The sequence below is a fragment of the Nerophis ophidion genome, linkage group LG27 (genome assembly GCF_033978795.1).
Source record: "Nerophis ophidion isolate RoL-2023_Sa linkage group LG27, RoL_Noph_v1.0, whole genome shotgun sequence".
NCBI classification, from domain to species: Eukaryota; Metazoa; Chordata; class Actinopteri; order Syngnathiformes; family Syngnathidae; genus Nerophis; species Nerophis ophidion.
The window spans coordinates 32,945,750-32,973,031 of NC_084637.1; the positions used below are offsets into that span (position 1 = coordinate 32,945,750).

The 27,282-nt window shown below is 39.4% G+C and overlaps 2 protein-coding genes across 20 annotated transcripts in view; one reads left to right on the forward strand and one right to left on the reverse strand.

Moving 5' to 3' along the window:
- The window catches only part of LOC133544455 (peripheral plasma membrane protein CASK-like), a 103,859-nt gene that overhangs the window by 52,088 nt on the left and 24,489 nt on the right, over nt 1-27,282 (reverse strand). For all 17 annotated transcript variants that reach the window (XM_061889788.1, XM_061889787.1, XM_061889784.1 and 14 more), the window contains exons 3-10: nt 25,246-25,351; nt 23,603-23,680; nt 23,455-23,527; nt 7,848-7,950; nt 7,565-7,740; nt 3,662-3,784; nt 3,508-3,591; nt 3,299-3,398 (exon numbers count right to left, since the gene is read on the reverse strand). In XM_061889788.1, coding sequence (XP_061745772.1) covers nt 3,299-3,398; nt 3,508-3,591; nt 3,662-3,784; nt 7,565-7,740; nt 7,848-7,950; nt 23,455-23,527; nt 23,603-23,680; nt 25,246-25,351 — 843 coding nt within the window. The remainder of the gene's footprint in view (nt 1-3,298; nt 3,399-3,507; nt 3,592-3,661; nt 3,785-7,564; nt 7,741-7,847; nt 7,951-23,454; nt 23,528-23,602; nt 23,681-25,245; nt 25,352-27,282) is intronic.
- LOC133544232 (probable G-protein coupled receptor 34) lies at nt 11,442-16,775 on the forward strand. Of its 3 annotated transcripts, XM_061889382.1 has the most exons (4): nt 11,479-11,521; nt 11,588-11,666; nt 15,249-15,347; nt 15,441-16,775. In XM_061889382.1, exon 4 carries the CDS (start codon nt 15,479-15,481, stop codon nt 16,619-16,621), a length of 1,143 nt encoding a protein of 380 aa, XP_061745366.1. In that variant the 5' UTR covers nt 11,479-11,521; nt 11,588-11,666; nt 15,249-15,347; nt 15,441-15,478; the 3' UTR covers nt 16,622-16,775. The 3 variants fall into 3 exon arrangements, with proteins under 3 accessions (XP_061745365.1, XP_061745364.1, XP_061745366.1); XM_061889381.1 differs by lacking the exon at nt 15,249-15,347 and having other exon boundaries at nt 11,442-11,521; XM_061889380.1 differs by lacking the exon at nt 15,249-15,347 and having other exon boundaries at nt 11,453-11,666.

A 27,282-nucleotide genomic window follows, 5' to 3' on the forward strand; every position in this document is an offset into this window, starting at 1 on the left:
GCATTAGCTCTCTGCAATCAATGCGCCGCTAAAATAGTCAGTCTGCGTTGTCGCTTATATAATAACAATATCACTCATATTTGGTTAATTTTCAGGTGACAACATGTAAATGGAGTATTGTTAACGGTTTTTGGATGTTTTTAGAGAGTACAATGAGCCCAACATAGGACCCGTGATATATTGAATCATTTGTTGGCTATTTATTTATGATTTAGAATGCATTAAAAAGGCCAAACATATGTGTTCTTGTCTTACATAAGGGATTGTGAATGGTAAAGACCACATCTCTCTCAAATTTTAGCATATTTCCACTATGACTGATCTGATAACATTGCCAGAGTGCAGAAGTGCCAAAACCACTGTGATGTCAGTCTCCGAAAATAGCAGAAGGTATTTTCCGAGCGCAATACTCAAAATTTTGTGATGATTAAACGGTGTTTTAACACACTTTGCGGATTATAAATACAACTGGATAAAGTTTAATGCAGGGGTGACCAACACGGTGCCCGCCGGCACTAAGTCGCCCGTAAGGACCAGATGAGTCGCCCGCTGGCCTGTTCTAAAAATAGCTCAAATAGCAGCACTTACCAGTGAGCTGCCTCTATTTTTTGAATTGTATTTATTTACGAGCAAGCTGGTCTCGCTTTGTTTGACATTTTTAATTCTAAGAGAGACAAAACTCAAATAGAATTTGAAAATCCCGAAAAATATTTTAAAGACTTGGTCTTTACTTGTTTAAATAAATTCATTAATTTTTTTTACTTTGCTTCTTATAACTTTCAGAAAGACAATTTTAGAGAAAAAAATACAACCTTAAAAATTATTTTAGGATTTTTAAACACATGTACCTTCCTTTTCTTTCCTGAAAATTTAAATCAATGTTTAAGTATTTTTTAATTTTTTATTTATTGTAAATAATAAATACGGCGTGGCGCAGTGGGGAGAGTGGCCGTGCGCAACCCGAGCGTCCCTGGTTCAATTCCCACCTAGTACCAACCTCGTCACGTCCGTTGTGTCCTGAGCAAGACACTTCACCCTTGCTCCTGATGGGTGCTGGTTGGCGCCTTGCATGGCAGCTCCCTCCATCAGTGTGTAAATGTGTGTGTGAATGGGTAAATGTGGAAGTAGTGTCAAAGCGCTTTGAGTACCTTGAAGGTAGAAAAGCGCTATACAAGTACAACCCATTTATTTATTTATTTAATTCAATTCTTGATTTTAGCTTCTGTTTAATTCGACAAAGAATATTTGTGAAATATTTTTCAAACTTGTCATGATTAAAATTCCCCCCAAAGATTCTGTCAAATCTAGAAAATCTGTAGAATCAAATTTAAATCTTATTTCAAAGTCTTTTGAAAAATTTTTTAAATTTTTGTTCTGGAAAATCTAGAAGAAATAATGATGTGTCTTTGTTAGAAATATAGCTCGGTCCAATTTGTTATATATTATAACAAAGTGCAGATTGGATTTTAACCTATTTAAAACATGTCATCAAAATTCTAAAATTAATCTTAATCAGGAAAAATTACTAATGATGTTCCATGAATTATTATTATTATAATTTTTTCCCCAAAAATATTCAAATTAGCTAGTTTTTCTACTAATTTTTTTGGTTGAATTTAGAATTTTAAAGAGTCGAAATTGAAGATAAACTATGGTTCAAAATTTTATTTTCATTTTTTTTGTGTTTACTCCTCTTTTAAACCGTTCGATTAAGTGTGATTTTCTTCATTTATTCTCTACAAAAAACCTTCCGTAAAAGGAAAAAAATATACGACGGAATGACAGACAAATATAACCATTTTTTCTATATATGTATTTATTTATTAAAGGTAAATTGGACAAATTGGCTATTTCTGGCAATTTATTTAAGTGTGTATCAAACTGGTAGCCCTTCACATTAATCAGCACCCAAGAAGTAGCTCTTGCTTTCAAAAAGGTTGGTGACCCCAGGTTTAATGGATACAACGAAAAATAAGCATTTAAATGGGAACATTATCACAATTTCAAAAGGGTTAAAAACAATAAAAATCAGTTCCCAGTGGCTTGTTGTATTTTTTTAAGTTTTTTTCAAAATTTTACCGGTCTCGGAATATCCCTAAATAAAGCTTTAAAGTGCCTTATTTTCGCTCTCTGCGAAGACACTGGCCATTTCCCTGTGACGTCACACTGTGCTGCCAATGTAAACAAACAACGGCGAATACCACAGCAAGATATAGTGACATTAGCTCGGATTCAAACTCGGATTTCAGCAACTTAAGCGATTCAACAGATTAGGCATGTATTGAAAGAGATGGTTGGAGTATGAAAATATTGAAGAAGAAACTGAAGCTATTGAGCGAATAGCTGTTGACGCTATTCATAGCCATAGCATGGCCGAATAGCTGCGTTAGCATCGCCGGTAAAATGTGCGGACCAAACGATCAGGACTTTCGCATCTTTTGACACTGGAGCAACTTAAATCCGTCGATTGGTAAGTGTTTGTTTCGCATTAAATGTGGGTGGAAGGAAACGTAATATAGTTGCAAATGCATCTACAGGTTATCCATACATCTCTGTGCCATGTCTGCTTTAGCACCGCCGGTAAATAGCATGTTAGCATCGATTAGCGTAGCATGTTAGCATCGATTAGCTGGCAGTCAACATCAACAAAACTCACCTTTGTGATTTTGTTGACTATAGTTGCAAATGCATCTGCAGGTTATCCATACATCTCTGTGCCATGTCTGTCTTAGCATCGCCGGTAAAATGTGGAGACACTCCGGCACATTCAATGGGGGTCTGGCGGAAGACACTTTCGCATCTTGGGGCCAGTGGTGCAACTTGAATCCCTCCCTGTTAGTGTTGTTACACCCTCCGACAACACACCGACGAGGCATGATGTCTCCAAGGTTCCAAAAAATAGTCAAAAAAACGGAAAATAACAGAGCTGAGACCCGGTGTTTGTAATGTGTTGAAAATGAAAATGGTGGGTGTGTTACCTCGGCGACGTCACATTTTGACGTCATCCCCTCCAGCGAGATAAACAGAAAGGCGTTTAATTCGCCAAAATTCACCCATTTAGAGTTCGGAAATCGGTTAAAAAAATAGATGGTCTTTTTTCTGCAACATCAAGGCATATATTGACGCTTGCATAGGTCTGGTGGTAAAGTTCCCCTTTAAAGTCAACTTGTTTTTCCACTGCTGGTACTTAGTTAGACATGTGTCTTCTTGTCTCTCAAATATTCCTTCAACACAATGCATTGGGCTATTCAAATCTATGTGCTGTAAAAAAGCTCCAAATCAGTGTCATGACATTCACCTGAAGAGGTTGGGTCTTCTGAAAAGTCATGTAGCTCCTCAGGAGGGTCTCCATAGTAAGAGTTAAACTTGTGACTTGATACAGCAGCCAGCACTGCACCCTGGCACACGGTGATTAGAGACAGCAAATAGTGAGGATGACAGGACACATCCACACTTATCAAATTCAACATCCTTTACAAAGATGGCTACTCTCGATAAGTTGCTTACCTTCAGCTTCCTCCTGGCATTGAATTTTCTCAGCTGTTCCACTGTTTCAGGAAGGTGGATCTTGTAGGCGTACCTGTCCCTTTCCTACAGCAAAACAGACCACTTTAGCGCATGCAGCCGATAAATAACCGCGTCGCCGAGTGTGCAATCTTGCCTTCAGCCAAGGATGGTTGAGCGCCTCGTAAACAGTGATCCTCTCTGCGGGGTCGAGCATTAACATACGCCTCACCAGGTCTTTGGCGCTCTCCGAGATGTGGGCCCATTGACGTGGGTTCATCTGTTCACACGTACCGAGAAGCAGAATGGAGAGTGATTACTTAAGAACTATAAACTGCAGTTTATTAGATCGTTTTCATTAAATGTACAAACCCCGTTTCCATATGAGTTGGGAAATTGTGTTAGATGTAAATATAAACAGAATACAATGATTTGCAAATCCTTTTCAACTCATATTCAGTTGAATATGCTACAAAGACAACATATTTGATGTTCAAACTCATAAACATTTCTTTTTTGTGCAAATAATCATTAACTTTAGAATTTGATGCCAGCAACACGTGATAAAGAAGTTGGGAAAGGTGGCAATAAATACTGATAAAGTTGAGGGATGCTCATTAAACACTTATTTGGAACATCCCACAGGTGTGCAGGCTAATTGGGAACAGGTGGGTGCCATGATTGGCTATAAAAGCAGCTTCCCAAAAAATGCTCAGTCTTTCACAAGAAAGGATGGGGCAAGGTACACCCCTTTGTCCACAACTGCGTGAGCAAATAGTCAAACAGTTTAAGAACAACGTTTCTCAAAGTGCAATTGCAAGAAATTTAGGGATTTCAACATCTATATGGGGGTGCATTAGTGCCCAAGGCATGGGTAACTTACACATCTGTGAAGGCACCATTAATGCTGAAAGGTACATACAGGTTTTGGAACAACATACCGTATTTCCTTGAATATCCGCCGGGGCGCTCATTAAATTAAAACCTCTTCTCACTCCTTCGCTTAGCCAAGGCATGCGGTAAAAGTAAGCAGGCGCTAATTATTTTAAAACCTCTTCTCACCTCTGCGCATATCAATGACCAGGAGCTGGTCACTGACTTTGGGAGGTCGAGTCCACGGTCACAACCTATTGTGATCGAGGGAGTTGAGGTACAGACCGTGGACTCATTCAAGTACCTCGGGGTTTGGGTGGACAATAAGCTGGACTGGACTGTTAACACGGACCACCAGTACAAGAAAGGACAGAGCAGGCTGTACTTCCTCAGGAGACTGCACTCCTTCAACATTTGTAGAAAACTCCTGTGGATGTACTACCAGTCTGTGGTTGCCAGTGTTCTGTTCTACATGGTGGTGTGCTGGGGGGGCAGTACATCTAAGAAGGACAGCTCCAGACTTGAGAAACTGATCAGGCGGGCCGGTTCTACAATGGGAATGAAACTGGACTCACTGGTGACGGTGGCAGAGAAGAGGACTGTTGACAAACTAGTGAGCATCCTGGATGATGCCAGTCACCCTCTGCATAGTGTCATCAGTAACCAGAGGAGCCTGTTCAGTTCTACACTGCTTCATCCCAAGTGCAGGACTAATAGACTCAAAAACTCCTTTGTCCCACACGCCATTAGACTGTACAACTCCTCTCTGGGGCGGGGGGGTACTAGGATGACAGGGGATGCAAAACAATAACAGTGCAATACGTTTTCATAACATGGTCACTACTGCCTACTTTGTCTTGTTATATTCTTATTTTACTGTTATATTGTTATTCCCATTGTTTTTATTCTTTTTGTAATATTTCTCTATTTTGTTTCCATTTAAACCCCCATTATTTACTTTTTACTTTTTTTTAAAATTGATCTCAACTCTGTACACTGCTGCTGGAATTTTAATTTTCCTGAAGGAACTCTCCTGAAGGAATCAATAAAGTACTATCTATCTATCTATATCAATGGCATGCAGTAAAAAATTAGATGTCATATAAAAAATAAAAATAAAAATAAATTATTCTGCGGCCACAGCCCGGTGATTGGGGACGACCGCTCTACAACATGTCATCGTGCCCACTTTTTACACCATGCTATCTGGGTGCCGGTCGGATGCATGCATTACGCTGCTTCTCATACGAGATTGCAATGCATACCTGGTCTACAGCCATACCTTTTACACTGATGGTTGTGATATAAACAACTTTAACACTCCTACTAATATGCGCCACACTCTGTGAACCCACACCAAACACATTTCTGGAAAACATTGGCTCTCTAACGCATTATAAACGCAACATAAGAATTACCCAGAATTCCAATGCATCAATGACTCTTGGATATATTATACACGCGCCCCCAACTGGCGCACGGAGAGGGGGAGGTGGGGGACGGGGTTTGGTGCTAGCGGCGTGTATAATATAGCCAAGAGTCATGGATGCATTGGAATTCTGAGTAATTCTTATGTTGTGTTTATAATGGGTTACAGAGCAGATGTTCTCCAGAAATGTGTTTGGTGTGGGTTCACAGAGTGTGGCGCATATTAGTAAGAGTGTTAAAGACAAGTTGTTTTATATCACAACCATCAGCGTGATCTGTATGGCTGTGGAACAAGACCCCTGGTTTAGTGAAGTGAATTATATTTATATAGCGCTTTTTCTCAAGTGACTCAAAGCGCTTTACATAGTGAAACCCAATATCTAAGTTACATTCAAACCAGTGTGGGTGGCACTGGAAGCAGGTGGGTAAAGTGTCTTGCCCAAGGACACAACGGCAGTGACTAGGTTGGCAGAAGCGGGAATCGAACCTGCAACCCTCAAGTTGCTGGCACGGCCACTCTAGCAACCGAGCTAAACCGCCCGTTTACACATAGTAAAAGCAAAAAAAACCTCCTCCGCCATTTTGGAAATGACGACAGGTAAAGCGTCACTCGTGACGTCACGACTTTAAACCCGGCGGTAAAAGTAAGCATGCGCTAATAAATTTGGGGAGCGAGTTTGACCAGGAAGTAATTCAAGGCAGGCGCATATTACATGCCCGGCAGCTATTCAAGGAAATACGGTATGCTGCCATCTAAGCGCCGTCTTTTTCATGGACGCCCCTGCTTATTTCAACAAGACAATGCCAAGCCACATTCAGCACGTGTTACAACAGCGTAGCTTCGTAAAAAAAAGAGTGCGGGTACTTTCCTGGCCCACCTGCAGTCCAGACCCGTCTCCCATGGAAAATATGTGGCTCATTATGAAGCGTAAAATACGACAGCGGAGACCCCGGACTGTTGAAGGACTGAAGCTCTACATAAAACAAGAATGGGAAAGAATTCCACTTTCAAAGCTTCAACAATTAGTTTCCTCAGTTCCCAAACGTTTATTGAGTGTTGTTAAAAGAAAAGGTGATTTAACACAGTGGTGAACATGCCCTTTCCCAACTACTTTGGCACGTGTTGCAGCCATGAAATTCTAAGTTAATTATTATTTGCAAAAAAAAAAAAAGTTTATGAGTTTGAACATCAAATATCTTGTCTCTGTAGTGCATTAAATTGAATGTGGGTTGAAAAGGATTTGCAAATCCTTGTATTCTGTTTATATTTACATCTAACACAATTTCCCAACTCATACGGAAACGGGGTTTGTAGATTCTAACATGTGCACCAAATTTTTTTGGGGGGGAAAATTAATGAAGATGCCCATTATGTAATTGTGCCATAGTCACAAAAGACAAAATACGCAATAAAATAAAAACATTAAGGGATTAAAAATAGCATTTATTCCCATCATGAGTGTGTGTTAACTTCTGACTGTTTCTGTTGGTGGCCACTGGAGAATAATGAAGTGGTGGAAGTTTGGAAACCAATGAGAATTGTGACAATGAAAAGGGGGTACGGTGTCACAGCCTGGCTCCTCAGAACAAAATAGACTTCCTGCTGTGACTGCATCTGCTGCAGATTAGTCATGCAGAGAAAATAAACACCACCATCAATTGTCAGCGTGCTCTACTCTCACAGTCATGCTCTCAATGACAAATTAACTTACTTGACGGAGTCCAATCAGGATATCAGGGGCCCGCATAAAATACCTACCTTGTATTTGCCCTTAATGATGGCCTCAAACAGTCGATCTTTCGTGCCGTAGAAAGGCAGGCAGCCCGACAGAAGGATGAAGAGGATAACCCCGCATCCCCACACGTCCACCGGTTTGCCATATGGCTCTCGCTTGACAACTTCTGGAGCCATGAAGTGGGGAGTGCCGACACGACCTGAAAAAGGGAACTTGATATGAGCTCCGAGAAGCATTTGTGCGAGTGACAGGCCAATGAAGGAAGACAGCACGCAGGTGGGTGCTTAGTTTACAATGTCGATATACCTCCGGCAACCAGGCCTGACTCTCCAAGCTGGATCGCTACTCCAAAGCCTCCCAGCTTGACGGGAGCAGAGTTCTCCTTGGAGGCCAGCAGCACACAGTGAGGCTACATATGGACAAACACATACGAGACGCAGGATTAATTGCACTGTAGATTACCGTATTTGTCATAGTATAAGTCGCACCTGCCGAAAATGCATGATAAAGAAGGGAAAAAACATATATAAGTCGCTCTGGAGTATAAATCGCATTTTTGGGGGGAAATATATTTGATAAAATCCAACAGCAAGAATAGACATTTGAAAGGCAATTTAAAATAAATAAAGAATAGTGAACAACAGGCTGAATAAGTGTAGGTTATATGAGGCATAAATAACAAACTGCTATGTTAACCTAACATATTATGGTAAGAGTCATTCAAATAACTATAACATATAGAACATGCTATACCTTTACCAAACTATCTCTCACTCCTAATCCATAAATCCCATGAAATCTTATACGTCTAGTCCCTTACGTGAATGAGCTAAATAATTGTATTTGATATTTTACGGTAATGTGTTAATAATCTCACACATAAGACGCTCCTGAGTATAAGTCATGATCCGTAGTCTGGATCATGTTTAGTTGAGTTATTTTCTGTTAGTTTGGACTCCCTTTGTTGTTTGTGTACCTTTTGTGAGTCAGTTTGGTCACCATGGTAACATATTAATTTCACCTGCTGCGGGTTGCAGACGCACACCTGTTTTTGTTAATTACTTCCTTATTTAAGCCTGCCTTGTCCCGTCAGTCGGTCTTGGTCCCTTGTTTGCGGTATGCAACTGTTTCGTTGGTAATTACTAGATGTCTTGTTACCTGATCCTGTGCTAGTGTTTGCATTAACTTCTGTGCTTTCGCCACACATTTCTTTTCGTCTGTTTTTGTACCAGTGTTTTGTTATTAAATCATTCTTACCTTTACGTTGTTGTCCGGAGTGTCTATGTTTGCGTTGGAGGAACAATCCCGCATTAAAATGCGACCCGCACGTGACAGTATAAGTCGCACACCTGGCCAAACTATAAAAAAACTGCGACTAATATCCCGAAAAATACGGTATTTGACACTTGCCAAGATTTTATATTTTAGGATGAGTATCCATCCATCCATCTTCTTCCGCTTATCCGAGGTCGGGTCGCGGGGGCAGCAGCCTAAGCAGGGAAGCCCAGACTTCCCTCTCCCCAGCCACTTCGTCTAGCTCTTCCCGGGGGACCCCGAGGCGTTCCCAGGCCAGCCGTGGCCTCCTACCGGTTGGACGTGCCCTAAACACCTCCCTCGGGAGGCGTTCGGGTGGCATCCTGACCAGATGCCCGAACCACCTCATCTGGCTCCTCTCCATGTGGAGGAGCAGCGGCTTTACTTTGAGTTCCTCCCGGATGGCAGAGCTTCTCACCCTATCTCTAAGGGAGAGACCCGCCATTTCGGCCGCTTGTACCCGTGATCTTATCCTTTCGGTCATAACCCAAAGCTCATGACCATAGGTGAGGATGGGAACGTAGATCGAACGGTAAATTGAGAGCTTTGCCTTCCGGCTCAGCTCCTTCTTCACCACAACGGATCGGTACAACGTCCGCATTACTGAAGACGTCGTAGGATGAGTAATGCTATTTTTTTAAATTCTAGTTTAAATTGAGAAAAAAAACTATCCATCCATCCATTTTTTACCGCTTATTCCCTTTTGGGCTGGCGGGGGGCGCTGGCGCCTATCTCACATATAATCGGGCGGAAGGCGGGGTACACCCTGGATAAGTCGCCATCTCATCACAGGGCCAACACAGATAGACAGACAACACTCAGACTCACATTCACACACTAGGGACCATTTAGTGTTGCCAATCAACCTATCCCCAGGTGCATGTATTTGGAGGTGGGAGGGGCCTATCCCCAGGTGCATGTCTTTGGAGGTGGGAGGGGCCTATCCCCAGGTGCATGTCTTTGGAGGTGGGAGGAAGCCGGAGTACCAGGAGGGAACCCACGCATTCATGGGGAGAACATGCAAACTCCACACAGAAAGATCCCGAGCCTGGGATTGAACCCAGGACTGCAGGACCTTCGTATTGTGAGGCAGACGCACTAACCCCTCTTCCACTGTGAAGCCCGAGAAAACTATTCAAATGCAATTGTTTGGTTTCCCCCCCATAGAATATTGTGTTTCAAGAGATTATCTCGTGGATGCTTAGTTGAATAATATTTGTTCTCGGAGAAATATACTTTAGTTTCCATATATACAAATATTAATTTAGGATATCTTTGTAAGTTAAGATATACCAAAAAGTAAAATTTTGGTTTCATCTGACCACATGACATTCTCCCAATCCTCTGCTGTATCATCCATGTATCCATTTTGGTATAAACTCAACTTGTCGTGTTTGGAGGAAGAAGAATACTGAGTTGCATCCCAAGAACACCATACCTACTGTGAAGCATGGGGGTGGAAACATCATGCTTTGGGGCTGTTTTTCTGCTAAGGAGACAGGACGATTGATCCGTGTTAAGGAAAGAATGAATGGGGCCATGTATCGTGAGATTTTGAGCCAAAACCTCCTTCCATCAGTGAGACCTTTGAATGGTTGACCAAATACCTATTTTCCACCATAATTTACAAATAAATTATTTAAAATTCCTACAATGTGAATTCCTGGATTTTTTTTTCACATTCTGTCTCTCACAGTTGAAGTGTACCTATGATGAAAATTACAGACCTCTGTCATCATTTTAAGTGTGAGAACTTGCACAATCGCTGGCTGACTAAATACTTTTTTGCCCCACTGTATACATATATATATACATACATATGTATGTATACATATACATATATATATACATACATATATATATATTCATACATATATACATTATATATGTATATATACATATATATACATACATATATATACACATATACATACATACATATATACATACACACACATATATACATACACACACACACATATATATATATATATATATATATGTATATATACACAGTATACATACACACACACACACACACACACATACATATATTGTATGACACATAGAATGGACCTGCTATCCCCGTTTAAATAAGAACATCTCATTTCAGTAGGCCTTTAAGTAAATTAACTACCTATTCATAGGAACTGTATTTATATTTATGTATTTATCCATTCATTGTTGTTGTGTTTAGGATCACAAAAGGAAGTGAACAATTGTGTTTGAAAATATTTTCCGACATGAAAGGGGTAAGATTAAATAAACTCTGCTTCTTCCTACTCCTTTTAGGACAAGTCAGAATGTGAAACTGTAAACATGTTCGAAACATAACAATGTTTTTGTTTTTTTGGACTATTTTCTCTTAGTGCTCATTGTTTTGGGTTTCTTTTTTTTGTAACGTGTCTGAAGTAAATATATACAATGTATTTGAAATCAAACAGTTTAAATATTTTATGTGCAGACTGTCAGCTTTATATAAAGAGGAAATGATGCCACTTAGACATATTTTACACCGGTCGTTACCAGTTAGGGGGGGCAGAGAGAGAATGAGAGAGAGAATAGAGGAGGGGCTTCGGTCAAAGTGACAAAAGGGAACAAAACGGACTCATTACAAGTGCGACAAGAAGAGAACTCACTGGGACACTGACTGATTGAAGTGAAAGGTCCACACAGCAACACATAATAAACGTTTAAGAGTCCTCGTTCAACACACTTTTTCTTTTTTTAAGGCTTGATGAAGGAAAGCACACTGGACAACAAGGCTCGCACGCAGCTCTGGTATTTCCCAGTGTATGCAAAACATTGATGGTAAGTGTTCCTTTAATACAAAACTAATGATTATGTAGCTAGTCTTGTGCTGCTGGTATATTTTATCACATGTAATCCACACCAAGTACAGTTGGGTGAACTCTTACGCTCAACCGAGACCAAAGGTGACCACAAACATTTTCCAGTCAGGTCCACATACAGAAAAATTGAAAGATGTGGAGGCCACTTGGAAACATTTTGGACGAAAACAATAAATGCAGGTCAATCAATGTATGTTCAATTATCTGAACAAAAATCTTAGCTTCGTGTCATAGGCATCCAGATAAGAAGTCGCAAGGGTTTTAAGACGTTTGAACACTAATAATATAACTTTAAAATGATCAGTTTGATCTGGATTAGAAATAATTAAGTTCCCAAAATGTAGGCTTTAACAGTAGAAATAGTAATAATTTGGTTGAAAATTCTAGCAATAACGCCCTGGTATGTGACTGTGTCAAATGAGAACTTGGGAGTCGTATTGTCAAAGTAGGTTTTTTTCTGGCGCTATTTATTGGGCTGCTCGAGAAGTAAACCACCTGAAGCTGGATTTATATGGAAGAAGTAGTATGAGGGACTGCAGCGTCATATTTCTCACAGAAAAGTGGCTAAAACCATCCGTTCCGGACGAGGCGGTTAGCATCAAGGGGCTAACTATGTTTCAGTCGGACAGGAGCAGCACTCACTGGTAAATCCCGAGGCGGTGGTGTTTGCATATACATCAACAACAACTGCTGCAACAATGGGAAGATAGTCTCATATCACTGCTCTCCCGATGTAGAAATATTAACGATAAAATGCAGGCCATTCAGTGCTATGATCTTCACAGCAGTGTACATTCCTCCCAGTGCTAAAACCAAAGAAGCTTTAAATGCTTTGTACTGCAATCTACACATCCAGAGGGAGTTTTCATCATGGCAAGGGGACTTTAATCAAGCTAACATGAAAACTGTGTTCCCCAATTTCCATCGATATGTGAATTTTGCAACCAAGGGTGGAAGCACGCTGGACATGGTGTACAGCGGGGGTCACCATCCATCCATCCATCCATTTTCTACCGCTTATTCCCTTTTGGGGTCGCGGGGGGCGCTGGCGCCTATCTCAGCTACAATCCGGCAGAAGGCGGGGTACACCCTGGACAAGTCACTACCTCATCGCAGGGCCAACACAGATAGACAGACAACATTCACACTCACATTCACACACTAGGGCCAATTTTGTGTTGCCAATCAACCTATACCCAGGTGTATGTCTTTGGAAGTGGGAGGAAGCTGGAGTACCCGGAGGGAACCCACACATTCACGGAGAGAACATGCAAACTCCACACAGAAAGATCCCGAGCCTGGATTTGAACCCAGGACCTTTGTATTGTGAGGCAGACGCACTAACCCCTCTTCCACCGTGAAGCCCGGGGGTCACCAAGCTTTTTGAAACCAAGAGCTACTTCTTGGGTACTGATTAATGCGAAGGGCTACCAGTTTGATACACACTTAAATTGCCAGAAATAGCCAATTGGGTCAATTTACCTTCAACTCTGTTATTGTTAATAATTAATGATATTTATCTTTGTGGAAACATTGATCATCTTAATGATTTCTCACAATAAATATATATATTTTTGATGACATGTTTTAAATATGTTAAAATCCAATCTGCGCTTTGTTAGAATATATAACAAATTGGACCAAGCTAGACAAATCATTATTTCTTCTAGATTTTCCAGAACAAAAATTTTAAAATAAATTTAAAAGACTTTGAAATAAGATTTAAATTTGATTCTACAGATTTCTTAGATTTGCCAGAATATTTTTTTGAATTTTAATCATAATAAGTTTGAAGAAATATTTCACAAATATTCTTCGTCGAAAAAACAGAACCTAAAATGCAGAATTAAATGAAAATGTATTTATTATTTTTTACAATTAAAAAAAAGAAATGTACTTGAACATTGATTTAAATCGTCAGGGAAGAAGAGGAAGGAATTTAAAAGGTAAAAAGGTACATGTGTTTAAAAATCCTAAAATCATTTTTAAGGTTGTATTTTTTCTCTAAAATTGTCTTTCTGAAAGTTATAAAAAGCAAAGTAAAAAAAATTATGAATGTATTTAAACAAGTGAAGACCAAGTCTTTAAAATATTTTCTTGAATTTTCAAATTCTATTTGAGTTTTGTCTCTCTTAGAATTAAAAATGTCGAGCAAAGCGAGAGTAAATTAGTAAATAAATAAAATTTAAAAAATGGAGGCAGCTCACTGGTAAGTGCTGCTATTTGAGCTATTTTTAGAACAGGCCAGCGTGCAACTCATCTGGTCCTTACGGGCGACCTGGTGCCCGCGGGCCCCACGTTGGTGACCCCTGGTGTACAGCACTATTAAACACGCATTGAAACCTCTACCCCGCCCCCACCTCGGCTCCTCAGACCATTTATCTGTGATGCTAATTCCTGCATACAAGCCCCTGCTGATCAGAAAGCAAGCTACAGTGAAGCAGCTGAGGACCTGGCCAGAGGGAGCAATGGAAGCATTACAAGACTGCTTGGAAAGCACAGACTGGGACATGTTCAAGGCAGCCGCCAGCGACAATCATCACACATGTATGGAGGAGTATGCAGAGTCTGTGTCCGCATGGAGGATGTTAGAGTGATCAAGAACATCCCCACACGGGCCAACGAGAAAACCTGGATGAACAGTGAGGTACGTACAATGCTGAAGGCTCGGAACAAGGCTTTTAAATCTGGTGACATGGTAGCACTTGAAACAGCCAGAGCTAACCTGAACTGTGCCATTAAGGTTGCAAAAAGTGCTCAGTCAGAAAGTGCAGGACTTCTTCGAGAACCCCACAAACACTAGACGTATGTGGCAGGGCATACACAGTCTACAGGTCATCCCGGACTATAAAGCTGGTGGTCCCCGTGCCTGTGACAGCAAGAGCGTCCTTAATGACCTACACAACCACGTTGCAAGGTTTCATGAAGCACTTGACACCACTCCGGCGCCCTGATGAGCAGCCGCTCAACCTGGACACAGCGTATGTCCGGAGAACCTTGAGGAGAGTGAACCCCCGGAAAGCAGGAGGACCTGATGACGTTCCGGGTAAGGTGCTTAAGGGATGTGCAGACCAGCTGGCCGGGGTTGTCACAGACATCTTCAACTCCTCGCTGACCCAGGACGTGGTACCATCATGTTTTAAGACGGCCACAATCATTCCAGTGCCTAAAAACCCCACAATCTCCTCCCTCAATGATTATCGGCCTTTGGCACTCACCCTCATCATAATGAAGTGCTTCGAGAGGCTGGTAAAGGAATACATTGTCTCCAGACTTCCCCCCACATTCAACCCATACCAGTTTGCCTATCGCCCTAAGCGCTCCACAGAGGACGCCCTATCTCCTCTGCACTCCACCTGAGATTAAAACATCTGGAAAGAAAGGACACACACGTGCGGATGTTGTTTCTGGACTTCAGCTCGGCGTTCCCCGGGCTGCAATTTGCAATGATTACTTCTGTTCTTCCAAAACATTATTATTGTGATTTAGTAGTAGAAGTACATGTCTTTAGACTGTGGGAATAATTTGTAACGTTTGGCAGGAACAAAATGAACATACTGAGCTCCAAACTGATTGAAATCTGCATCTTCACTTGGTTCACACTCGAGGTGGAATGCCGATTTTAAATCTGTTCTTGTCTGTAAGTAAGGCAAGCACCACTTTGCAGACCTCAGGCATTAACTGATTTAATCCAATGATTATTATATCTCACAGTTGTGTTTGAACTCTGCAGAATCTGGTGAATCTGGAGGACACCGGCCACTGAACAAAATGAACAGCTCTTCTGCCTCGTCTCTGCAGCCCCAAGTCTCGCTCAATACTTCTCCTAGCCACAGTTCTGTGTTCTTACTCTCAGCCACATCTACTCAAACTTCCACTCCAAACCCAACTGAGTGTTCCTTTGACGACGCAGTCCTTCGTCTGCTACTACCTCTTATATATTCACTGTTTTTCCTCCTTGGCCTGGCCGGGAACCTATTTGCTTTGTGGGTCTTCATTTTTATTCACACCAGGCGAAACTCGGTGCGTGTGTTTCTCATCAACTGCGCAGTGGCAGACCTCGTCTTCCTAGCTTGTCTACCCTTCCGGATCTTCTACCACATTAATGGAAACCAATGGCCCCTGGGACATACGGCCTGCAAGATTGTAGGGAATCTATTCTACATGAACATGTATATTAGCATCATCCTACTTGGGCTTATAAGCCTGGACCGCTACTTGAGGTTGCAGAAGAAGGGCAGAGTGAGCAGAGACTTGAGGATGAGACTCGGGGACTGTAGATGGCCGTGGAGTAAGTTGGCATGCGGGGCAATTTGGGCCATGTCAATAGTGGCATTGGTTTCAATGATTGCTACAGCGGAAGACAAAGAAGACAATGACAAATGCTTCCAATTCAAGAAACGGCGTCAAGCCAGTGGGAAGGCACACTTCAATTACATGCTGGTGGCTTTGTTCTGGTCCATCTTCCTCATGCTCATAGTGTTCTACACTAAAATTGCTTATCGATTGATAGAGGTGTCGCAGGAAAGGCCAGAACTTCCGAATGCACAACGATACAAACGTACTGCCAATAAATCCTTCTTTATCCTCTTCCTGTTCACGCTATGCTTCGCTCCTTACCATGCTTTTCGGCCCTTCTACATTCAAACCCAGCTGGATTCGACAGTCTCCTGTGACAAGTTGCAACTGGTAGACAACATCAACGAGGTCATGCTGTTATTCTCAGCTTTCAACAGCTGTTTGGATCCTGTTATGTACTTTCTTTTGTCTGGCTCAGTGCGCAAAGCTGCCTTCCGTACTCTTGAACACCAACTCGGCAACCAAACGTTCAATCTAAATGAAGTCACGACCAACAACTCAACAACGGAGAGCCGAAGGCATTCATTATCTATGACTTTACCAAGTGTGGACTGAGAACCTCACAGCTCTAAAAGCGGTTCACGGTAAATATTTATTATACATGACGAATAAAAGTGTTCTTGTTGGGCTTCTACGAACACCATCGATGTGTAGTGGTCATGTGTCTGCTGTGTAGCTCAATAAACATATTGTGGACTGTCTAATCTTATTTGGACTCACTGTTTCAGACATATCTTACAAATCCTGACAGTGTTTGGAAAAATTAAATGCTGCAGTGGAATTAGTTCACTGGTCGAGGTACACCATGGACTGGTCACCAGCTAAACACAGGTAGGGATGGGTACCGAATCAATTATGTCGTAAAATATTTTGATACCATTGTTGCATGTGAGATCACGACCGGGTAACGGGTGTAATCGAGATGGACGGTACTGCAATTTTCCATGCCAACAAAGCAAGCATGTCTGACAGAAGGTGTTTAAACATAAGACTCTACTTTTCAAAATGGATTAGCTTGATGCATTTTGCATATATAGATATGCCATATACCGTATTTTTCAACGTATAAGTCGTATACGTTGCACCGGGCTAAAATGCATAATAAAAAAGGAAAAAAACCTACAGTATTTCCTTGAATTGCCGCAGCTCATATAGTATGCGCCTGCCTTGAATTACTGCCGGGTCAAACTTGATTCGCAAAATAATTAGCGCATGCTTATAAGAATTACCCCCTGGTCAAACTTGTGACGTCACGAGTGACACTTCCCCTGTCATAATTTTCAAAATGGAGGAGGCTGATTTCAATACCGGTCATTTGAAATCGCATAAAGGGAAGGAGATTAAGAGCAATTCAGTAGGATTTAAGGTCCAAGCTTACATCACACTCAATTTTTTACTGCATGCCTCTGGTAAGTGCCGGAGTGAGAAGAGGTTTTAAAATAATTAGTGCATGCTTACTTTTACCGCATGCCTTTGGTAAGCGCAGGAGTGAGAAGAGGTTTTAAATTAATTAAGGAAATGTTGTCTGTCTATCTGTGTTGGCCCTACGATGAGGGGGCGACTTGTCCAGGGTGTACACCGCCTTCCGCCCGATTGTAGCTGAGATAGGCGCCAGCGCCCCCCGCGACCCCGAACGGGAATAAGCGGCAGAAAATGGATGGATGGATAAGGAAATATAAGTCGCAATGGAGTATAGGTCGCATTTTTGGGGGAAATTTATTTGATAAAACCCAACAGCAAGAATAGACATTTGAAAGGCAATTTAAAATAAATAAAGAATAGTAAACAACAGGCTGAATAAGTGTAGGTTATATGAGGCATAAATAAGCAACTGCTATGTTAACCTAACATATTATGGTAAGAGTCATTCAAATAACTAGAACATATAGAACATGCTATACCTTTACCAAACTCTCTCTCACTCCTAATCCATAAATCCCATGAAATTATACGTCTATACAGGGGTCGGGAACCTTTTTGGCCGAGAGAGCCAAGAAGCCAAATATTTTAAAATGTATTTCCGTAAGAGCCATATAATATTTTTTTTAACACTGAACTCAACTAAACACATGCATTTTTAAGTAAGACCAACATCTCAAGAGTACAATAGGTGTCTTATTCTTTGTAATAACATTGTTATTCTGAAGCTAACTGTTGAGGGGGCGTGGCCTGTGGGCCTGCATCGAAGCAGGGTGTTGCCAGGATCGGCCTTGAAATCAGCGACAGGTGCGTAGACGTCCCACCTGGGCCCTGTTATCTAATCACCTGTCGCTCTGTTATAAGCAGCAGCCAGGAGGAGGGACGGGGTTAGAGCTGGAGCAAAAGCACGAGCGAATACGAAAGAGAAAAAGGCAATTGCTGGAAAGCAAAAGAGAGACTTATTGAAAAATAAAACAATATTTTAACCCTGAAACAGGCTCTCATGTCGGTGCTTGGTGGTCTGAAGAACCCCCAGGAAGGCAAGCCCCACAATAACCAATAATAAATAAATAACTTCTTACCATTAACCCTACTTCTTGAACTGGTGCGGTAAAAAACGGATGGATGGATTAAAAATGCATGAGAATGTTATTATTTTTAACACTTTGATTACAAGTGGAATTATTCATTACTTATCGTGTTAAGCAATGTCAGCTCAGATTTATCTGAGAGCCAGATGCCACATCTGGCTCTAGAGCCATTGGTTCCCTACCCCTGGTCTAGTCTTTTACGTGAATGAGCTAAATAATATAATTTGATATTTTACGGTAATGTGTTAATAATTTCACACATAAGTCGCTCCTGAGTATAAGTCGCACCCCCGGCCAAACTATGAAAAAAAGTGTGAATTATAGTCTGAAAAATACGGTAGATGCTACTGATTAGCATTAGCGATTGTTTGTTGATTTTGACACGTCCAAATTTGGCAATCAAAATTATAAGTAGGAGTGGGAGAAAAAATCGATATGGCCATACAGTACATAACGATGCTTTCTCTTACAATAGAATATTCATTTTTAATAAAAAAATGTTAAGTCATGTTTCGGGCCGATTTTAAATCGATAACAATTACCGCACCTCCACTTTGTAAAGTGTCACTGTACAGCTGACCCACTGTTCAGGTAGTGATGAACAAGGCAGTACAAGAAGTGGACAGTAAAAAGAAGAGGGCATTTTTTTTCCATTTAAGTGTCAAGAAACTCGATACACTTTAAGTACAATAGCATTAAATAGAAGTTGATCATTGTAATTGTTTTTTGAATCAGTCTTTCCAATAAATGATTATTGTTCTCTGGCGTATATATATACAACTTTTATTTTAAACTACATTTTAAATGCATCGTGTAAAATATCACAGTATGTTAGTATAATGCAATATCACAAATAATGTGAAATTTGTTTTAGGAGTCTTTTTACATGTTTTTAGGAGTATTTTTACGTGTTTTATGAGTTTTTTACTTGCTTTAGGATCTGTTTTTAAATTTGTTTTAGGGTTTTTTTTACATGTTTTTAGGAGTATTTTTTCCGTGTTTTATGAGTTTTTTACGTGTTTTAGGAGTCTTAATGTGTTTTAGGAGTCTTAGTATGAGTTTTAGGAGTCTTGTTATGTGTTTTAGGAGTAATTTACGTTTTAGATGTCACTGTGCATCTCTTCAGAGTCATTTTATGTGTTTTGGAGTCGGTTTTAATGTTTTAGAAGTCGGTTGTTGTATTTGTAAATGTTTTACTCATCATTTAATGTGTTAAGTCATTTTATGCATTTGTGTTTCGCACAAGAGGTAGAACATCTCACTCTGTGTTTCCTGGAATCTGATTGCAGAGGTGTCAGACTTGTTTTCAATGACGACTACATTGCAATTATCTTTACATATATGAACATAAATGTATAATCTACCCCATGATGTTACACAAATGCATATGCATTTGATTACCCTTTTTTTACATACAAATTTTGAGATAACTTGCTTAAAACTTACAAAATATTTTTTAGGATAGTTTATACAGTAAAAATTGTATATAAAATACAATATAAACTACTACTATTACAATGTATTTGGCATGATCAGATGATGTTTTAAGTTTAAAGGATAATTCAATGGTTCACCAAATTAAAACCAAAGTTATATTTCTTATCTTTGTCTTTTTCTTAAATTGCAGAGTTAAAATCCTTTATCATTTTGTGATGTGATAAGGCAGGGGTAGGGAACCAATGGCTCGCAAGCCAGATGTGGCTCTTTTGATGACTGCATCTGGCTCTCGGATAAATCTGAGCTGACATTGCATAACACGATAAGTAATGAATATTTCCACTTGTAATAAGTGTTAAAAATAATGTTCAAAACATAAAACATTCTCATGCATTTTTAGTCCATCCATCCGTTACTACCGCACCTGTTAAAGAAGTTGCGTTAAGAAGTTATTTATTTATTATTGGTTAGTGTGGGGCTTGTCCTCTTGGGGGTTCTTCAGACCACCAAGCACCGACATGAGAGCCTGTTTCAGGGTTACACTATTGTTTTATTTTTCAATAAGTCTCTCAGTTGCTTTCCAGCAATTGTATTTTTCTCTTTCGTTCTCGCTCGCGCTCTGGCTCCAGCCCCAACCCCATCTCTCCTCCTGGCTGATACTTATAACAGAGCGACAGGTGACTAGATAACAAGGCTCAGGTGGGCCATCTACGCAGCTCTCGCTGATTTCGAGGCCGGTCCTGGCACACCCAAGTTTGCTGCAGGCCCGCGGGCCACGCCCCCTCCACAGTTAGCTTCAGAATAACAATGTTATTACAAAGAATCAGAGACCTATTATACTCTAGAAATGTTGGTCTTACTTTAAAAAAGCACACGTTTAGTTGTGTTCAGTGTTAAAAAAAATATTATATGGCTCTTACGGAAATACATTTTAAAATATTTGGCTTTTTGGCTCTCTCAGCCAAAAAGGTTCCCGACCCCTGTGATAAGGTATTGGTCATAATTAACAAATATATGAATTTGTGTTCAAAATGTATCTGAAATTAAACAAGCAAAATGTTCATAAACATCGTCTGAGCATAATAAAATGGCAACCGCCATTCAAAGCATTTTTCATCACCACAGTGTTTTTTTTTCGTTACGTGTCCCCCAAACGTTAAAACACCATCGAAACAAAGCTCAGCATTGTTAGTACATCAGTCGAGGAAAAATGATCAAACTAGATAAATAACATACTCTAACTAGATTTTGATTAAAAAAAAAATAGCATCTTGTTAGATTGAAAATTAACACCAATGAGTTGACTGATGATCAGCGTCACATATTTTATTCAGAAAATATAAATAACGACAAACAAAGATATAATACTATTAATATGTAAGTGTAAAAAAAAAAACATTATGATTTGTACAATTTCAGAATGTGCTCGTTCTATTTTTAAACAAAGAAAACAATCTGAAGTTGTCTTTATATTTAAAGTGGAACATTATCAGCAGACCTATGTAAGCGTCAATATATACCTTGATGGTGCAGAAAAAAGACCATCTATTTTTTCAACCGATTTCCGAACTCTAAATGGGTGAATTTTGGCGAATTAAACGTCTTTCTGTTTATCGCTCTGGAGGCGATGACGTCAGAATGTGACGTCGCCGAGGTAACACAGCCACCATTTTCATTTTCAACACATTACAAACACCGGGTCTCAGCTGTTATTTTCCGTTTTTTTGACCATTTTTTGGAACCTTGGAGACATCATGCCTCGTCAGTGTGTTGTCGGAGGGTGTAACAACACTAACAGGGAGGGATTCAAGTTGCACCACTGGCCCGAAGATGCCAAAGTGCCTGCCGCCAGACCCCCGTTGAATGCACCAAAGTGTCTCCACATTTTACCGGCGATGCTAAGACAGACATGGCACAGAGATGTATGGATAACCTGCAGATGCATTTGCAACGATAGTCAACGAAATCACAAAGGTGAGTTTTGTTGATGTTGACTGACAGCTAATCGATGCTAACATGCTATGCTAATCGATGCTAACATGCTATTTACCGGCGGTGCTAAAGCAGACATGGCAAAGAGATGTATGGATAACCTGTAGATGCATTTGCAACTATATCACGTTTCCTCTCACCCACATTTAATGCGAAACAAACACTTACCAATCGAAGGATTTAAGTTGCTCCAGTGTCAAAAGATGCGAAAGTCCTGATCGTTTGGTCCGCACATTTTACCGGCGATGCTAACGCAGCTATTCAGCCATGCTATGACTATGAATAGCGTCAATAGCTATTCGCTCAATAGCTTCAGTTTCTTCTTCAATACTTTCATACTCCAACCATCTGTTTCAATACATGCGTAATCTGTTGAATCGCTTATGTCGCTGAAATCCGAGTTTGAATCCGAGCTAATGTCGCTATATCTTGCTGTGGTATTCCCATTGTTTGTTTACGTTGGCAGCACTGTGTGACGTCACAGGGAAATGGATAGTCGCATCGCAAATAGCGAAAATCAAGCACTTTAAAGCTTTATTTAGGGATATTCTGAGACCGGTAAAATTTTGAAAAAAACTTCAAAAAATACAACAAGCCACTGGGAACTGATTTTTATTGTTTTTAACCCTTTTGAAATTGTGATAAGTCCGGCCCACTTGGCATTAGATTTTTCTCCATCTAAAATGAGTTTGACACCCCTGAAATAGAGCGACTCCTATTGGCTCAACTGTTAGCTGATCTTTGCTAAGGTTTATTTATGATTTAGAATGTATAAAAATAGAAAGATTGTGAGTGATGGGCAAAAGTCCCCTAAAATTGCAGTTTCCTTTTAAAGATTAGTAAACGAATCGGATTATGAAGCTCTAATTCAGCCATTTGTTTTTCTTTCTGTACTTGACTGTAATGCTGTTTGAATATGTATTTTGCTTTGTTTTGAACGTGTGAAAAATAAACTACTACCACTAATATCTTTATGATCATGAGAAGCTAAAATTGAAATCAGAATTATTGTCCTGGCCTATCGGGGATGCAGGACAAGTACTTAGCAACATCCGTGCTTAAATTATAAACACTAAGGACTCAAAAAGGCAAGACTGTCATATTTAACATAACGGCAAAGACTACTTCCTGACTACAGCAACAAATCTAGAATAAAATCAATTGAGATTACATTATTTCCCCCTTGAATATACTCAGATACGGGACACTTGTATGGTATTGGTTCAAATGTTAAAGATCCCCATCCTATTAAAAAGCACATATAAAGAGGCAGTCACACCTGTGGACAATTAAGACATTCCCTTCAAGCTAACATGCACAGGGAGAACATGCAAACTGCAGAGAGAGATGCCCGAACGGAGATTTGAACCCTGGATCTCCTGACTGAATGCCAAACATGCCACTGAGCGGAACAAGTGAGGTGACGGTTCATGGTTCATGTAGTCTCACCTTGACATCACGGTGAATCACATTGTTGTCGTGACAGTAGCGAAGTGCCTCCAAAATCTGCCTCATGTAGTGGCTGGATTAAAACAGAAGAGAAAAATAACGGCCTACTGCAAATTGTAAATTGTCTTATAAAAGGTAAATAACTCACCTGGCCACAGCCTCACTGTACACAAATCCAGCATCAGCCCGCTTTACGATTTCAAAACAGAGGTCAGCACCGTCCATACTGAAAGTGGAATACGATTAGTGTGGACACATTTAGGTTTTAATCATTTATTGACAGCAAGCTATTAAAAGCACCAGCCAAGTGGTTCTGTGTTTAGTTCAAGTTCAAGACAGAATACATAAAAACAACCTCCGACAGACAACAAATGAGCTGTAACCATATTGGAAATGATATCGCAGCAAAAAAGTAACGTTTTTTTTTAAATGATCCTTAATTATATACCGGTATATAGAAAAGAAACAATAAGTCATACTTGCCAACCTTGAGACCTCCGATTTCGGGAGGTGGGGGGTGGTTTGTGTGTGTGTGTGTGTGGGGGGGGGTATATTTACAGCTAGAATTTACAAAGTCAAGTATTTCCTCTATATATATATATATATATACACACACACACATATATATATAATATATACAGTATATATATATGTATGTATATATTATATATATATATATATATATATATATATATATATATATATATATATAGAGGAAATACTTGACTTTCAGTGAATTCTAGCTATATATATGTATATATTTTAATATATATATTTATTTTATATATATATATACATACATATATATATATATATATACATATACTGTATATATATAAATAAGTGGTTAAGAGGGGAGGAGTATATTTACAGCTAGAATTTACAAAGTCAAGTATTTCCTCTATATATATATATATATACACACACATATATATATAATATATACAGTATATATTATATATCTATATATATATATATATAGAGAGAGAGAGGAAATACTTGACTTTCAGTGAATTCTAGCTATATATATATATTATATATATATATATATATATATATATATATATATATATATATATATATATATATATATATATATATATATACACACATATATTGTATATATATATAAATAAGAGAAATACTTTAATTTCAGTGATCATTCATTTACACATATACACACACATAACACTCATCTACTCATTGTTGAGTTAAGGGTTGAATTGTCCATCCTTGTTCTATTCTCTGTCACTATTTTTCTAACCATGCTGAACTAGAGTCTGGAATCTTCCATCTCTCCCTAGCATGGCCCAAAACGTACAGTACGTGCCAGTATTGTCCTGTTTAAGAGTGTCACAACATTGCTGTTTACGGCAGACGAACTGCTTAACGGTAGACGAAAACGTGACTGCTGTTGTGTGTTGTTACCACGCTGAGAGGACGTTAATGAAACTGCCTAACAATAAACCCACAAAAGAAACCAAGAACTCGCACTCGATCATTCTATGGTTATAACGTAATTGGGCAGGCACGCTGTTTGTATTGTGGGAAAGCGGACGAGGCGCTGAATTTCGGGAGTCTCCCGGGAAATCCGTGAGGGTTGGCAAGTATGCAATAAGTATTGTGCAAATACATCATAAATACTTCCCAATATGAGCACATTCTGAACCAATTAGCTTTGGAAGCAAAACATAATCAAATAAATACATTTGTTGTTGCTTCCTACATGAGTTTCCTTCCATTTGCATGTTTAAAAACAATGGTTGACATGGGAGTGATGCCGACACTTACAATTCAAAGACCATGTACAGCATGCCGTCAGAGCTGTACGTCTCCAGCAGCTCCACGATGTGAGCATGTTTCAGCATGTGACAAATGCTGGCCTCGCGCTTCAGATCTGGCAAGCAAAACAGAAAAAAAGGGGGGTTCATTAGCAATGCTTCAAAATCTATATGAAATATGTAAAGGTGCCTTTTAAAATTAAAAGCACAAAACCGTCGGCATGGAAAAAAAAACAAGTGGAATGGATGTTCCAAATGAATGCACTTAAATTGCATTCATGTGGAAGATCCACTGTACTTTCTTGAATGACAACAACGACAAAGACATATTTCTGTTGAATTATTCATTTTCATGTTGAGGAAAACGATGCAATTTGGACCACTAGATGGCATTAGAGCGCATGTAGCCCTCATATCTAGAGCAGGGGTCCAACCCAAAATGTTGAAAGAGCCATATTGGACCAAAAATACAAAAACAAATCCGTCTGGAGCCACAAAAAATAAAAGCCATATTACATACAGACAGTGTGTCAGGAGATATAAATTGAATTAAGAGGACTTAAAGGAAACTAAATGAGCTAAAATATAGCTACAAATGAGGCATAATGATGCAATATTTACATACAGCTGGGCCTAAATAGCAATTTAGCAACGATTAGCTTGCAGTCATGCAGTGACCTAATATGTCTGATTAGAACTCAACATAAGTCAATAACATCAACAAAACTCACCGTTAAAAGTTTGGTGGATGAAATGAGACAGAAAAAGAAGTGGCATAAAACACGTCTTAGAAAGTCGGAGAAAGTTGTTCATGTAAACCAGGGGTGTCCAAACTTTTTCCACTGAGGGCCACACACGGAAAAATCAAAGCAGGCAGGGGCCATTTTTTTTTTTTTTTTTTCAAAAACCAATACAAAATATACATTTAGGCCTTCACTCAGGCTTGATCCCAGGGACCCTAAAGGATTTTGGTCAAAAAAATATTTAAAAAGTGTCATTATTTTGTATTATTGTTATTCAAGGTTTTAATCTCTAGATCAACATTAGGTCTATCTGTCAATATAACGTTTTTAAAGATTTAACTTGTATGCTCTTTTTGTCAAAGAAAACCCAGTTTTGTTATGGAAAAAAAACACAAAATATGCAATAGTTTCCTCCAATAGAATTTTAAAGTGGAATATTTGAGATTATAGAATAATCGGAGCCTTGAAAATGTCAACACATAACACCTTTGATTTAAATTTATTTTTATTTTTTTAGCAATGACACAAAAAAAAAAAAAAAATCGCACTAAAATTATTTGGGATCCAAAAGGGTCCTACTCAGTAAAAATAAAAACCTTTTTTTTTTTTTTTTACTGTTTACTTCAAACAATCGTCTGGAGATCAACTTCAGATCCATCTGTCAATTATAACTTTTATTGTTCTTTATGTTTTTTGTTTGTTCTTATTAGGCCTTTCTTTTGAAAAAAAAAAACAACTTTGTTTTTATATGGCAAACACAAAATATGCCACATTTCGCCCACAAATATCTCAAAGTGGAATATTTAATGTGACATTGATTTTGATTATTATTTTTTTAAAGACAGACAACATTCACACTCACATTCACAGGGTGTACCCCGCCTTCCGCCCGATTGTAGCTGAGATAGGCACCAACGCCCCCCGCCACCCCAAAAGGGAATAAGTGGTAGAAAATGGATGGGTGGATTTTTTTAAAGAAAATAATAGCCTGCATGCCAGCTTTGTGTAGAGTAAACATTGCAACATTTTCTTGTCACATTTCACCTGTTTGCTTTTATTCCACTTTTTCTGTTTTTTTTTTTAAATCGTATTTTTAGAATGTGCTTAAGGCCGTTAAAAAATTACCCACGGGCCGCACTTTGGACACCGTGGATGTAAACAAACTACGGTGAGTTCAAGCACCGCCAAAATTAGTAGGACAAAACGGCGCTCACCAAATACTCGAATCAATGAAGCATATTCAATATAAACAGTGTGCTTTATAACAATTAGGATGGTTTGTGCTTGTCCTCCTCCATAAACCA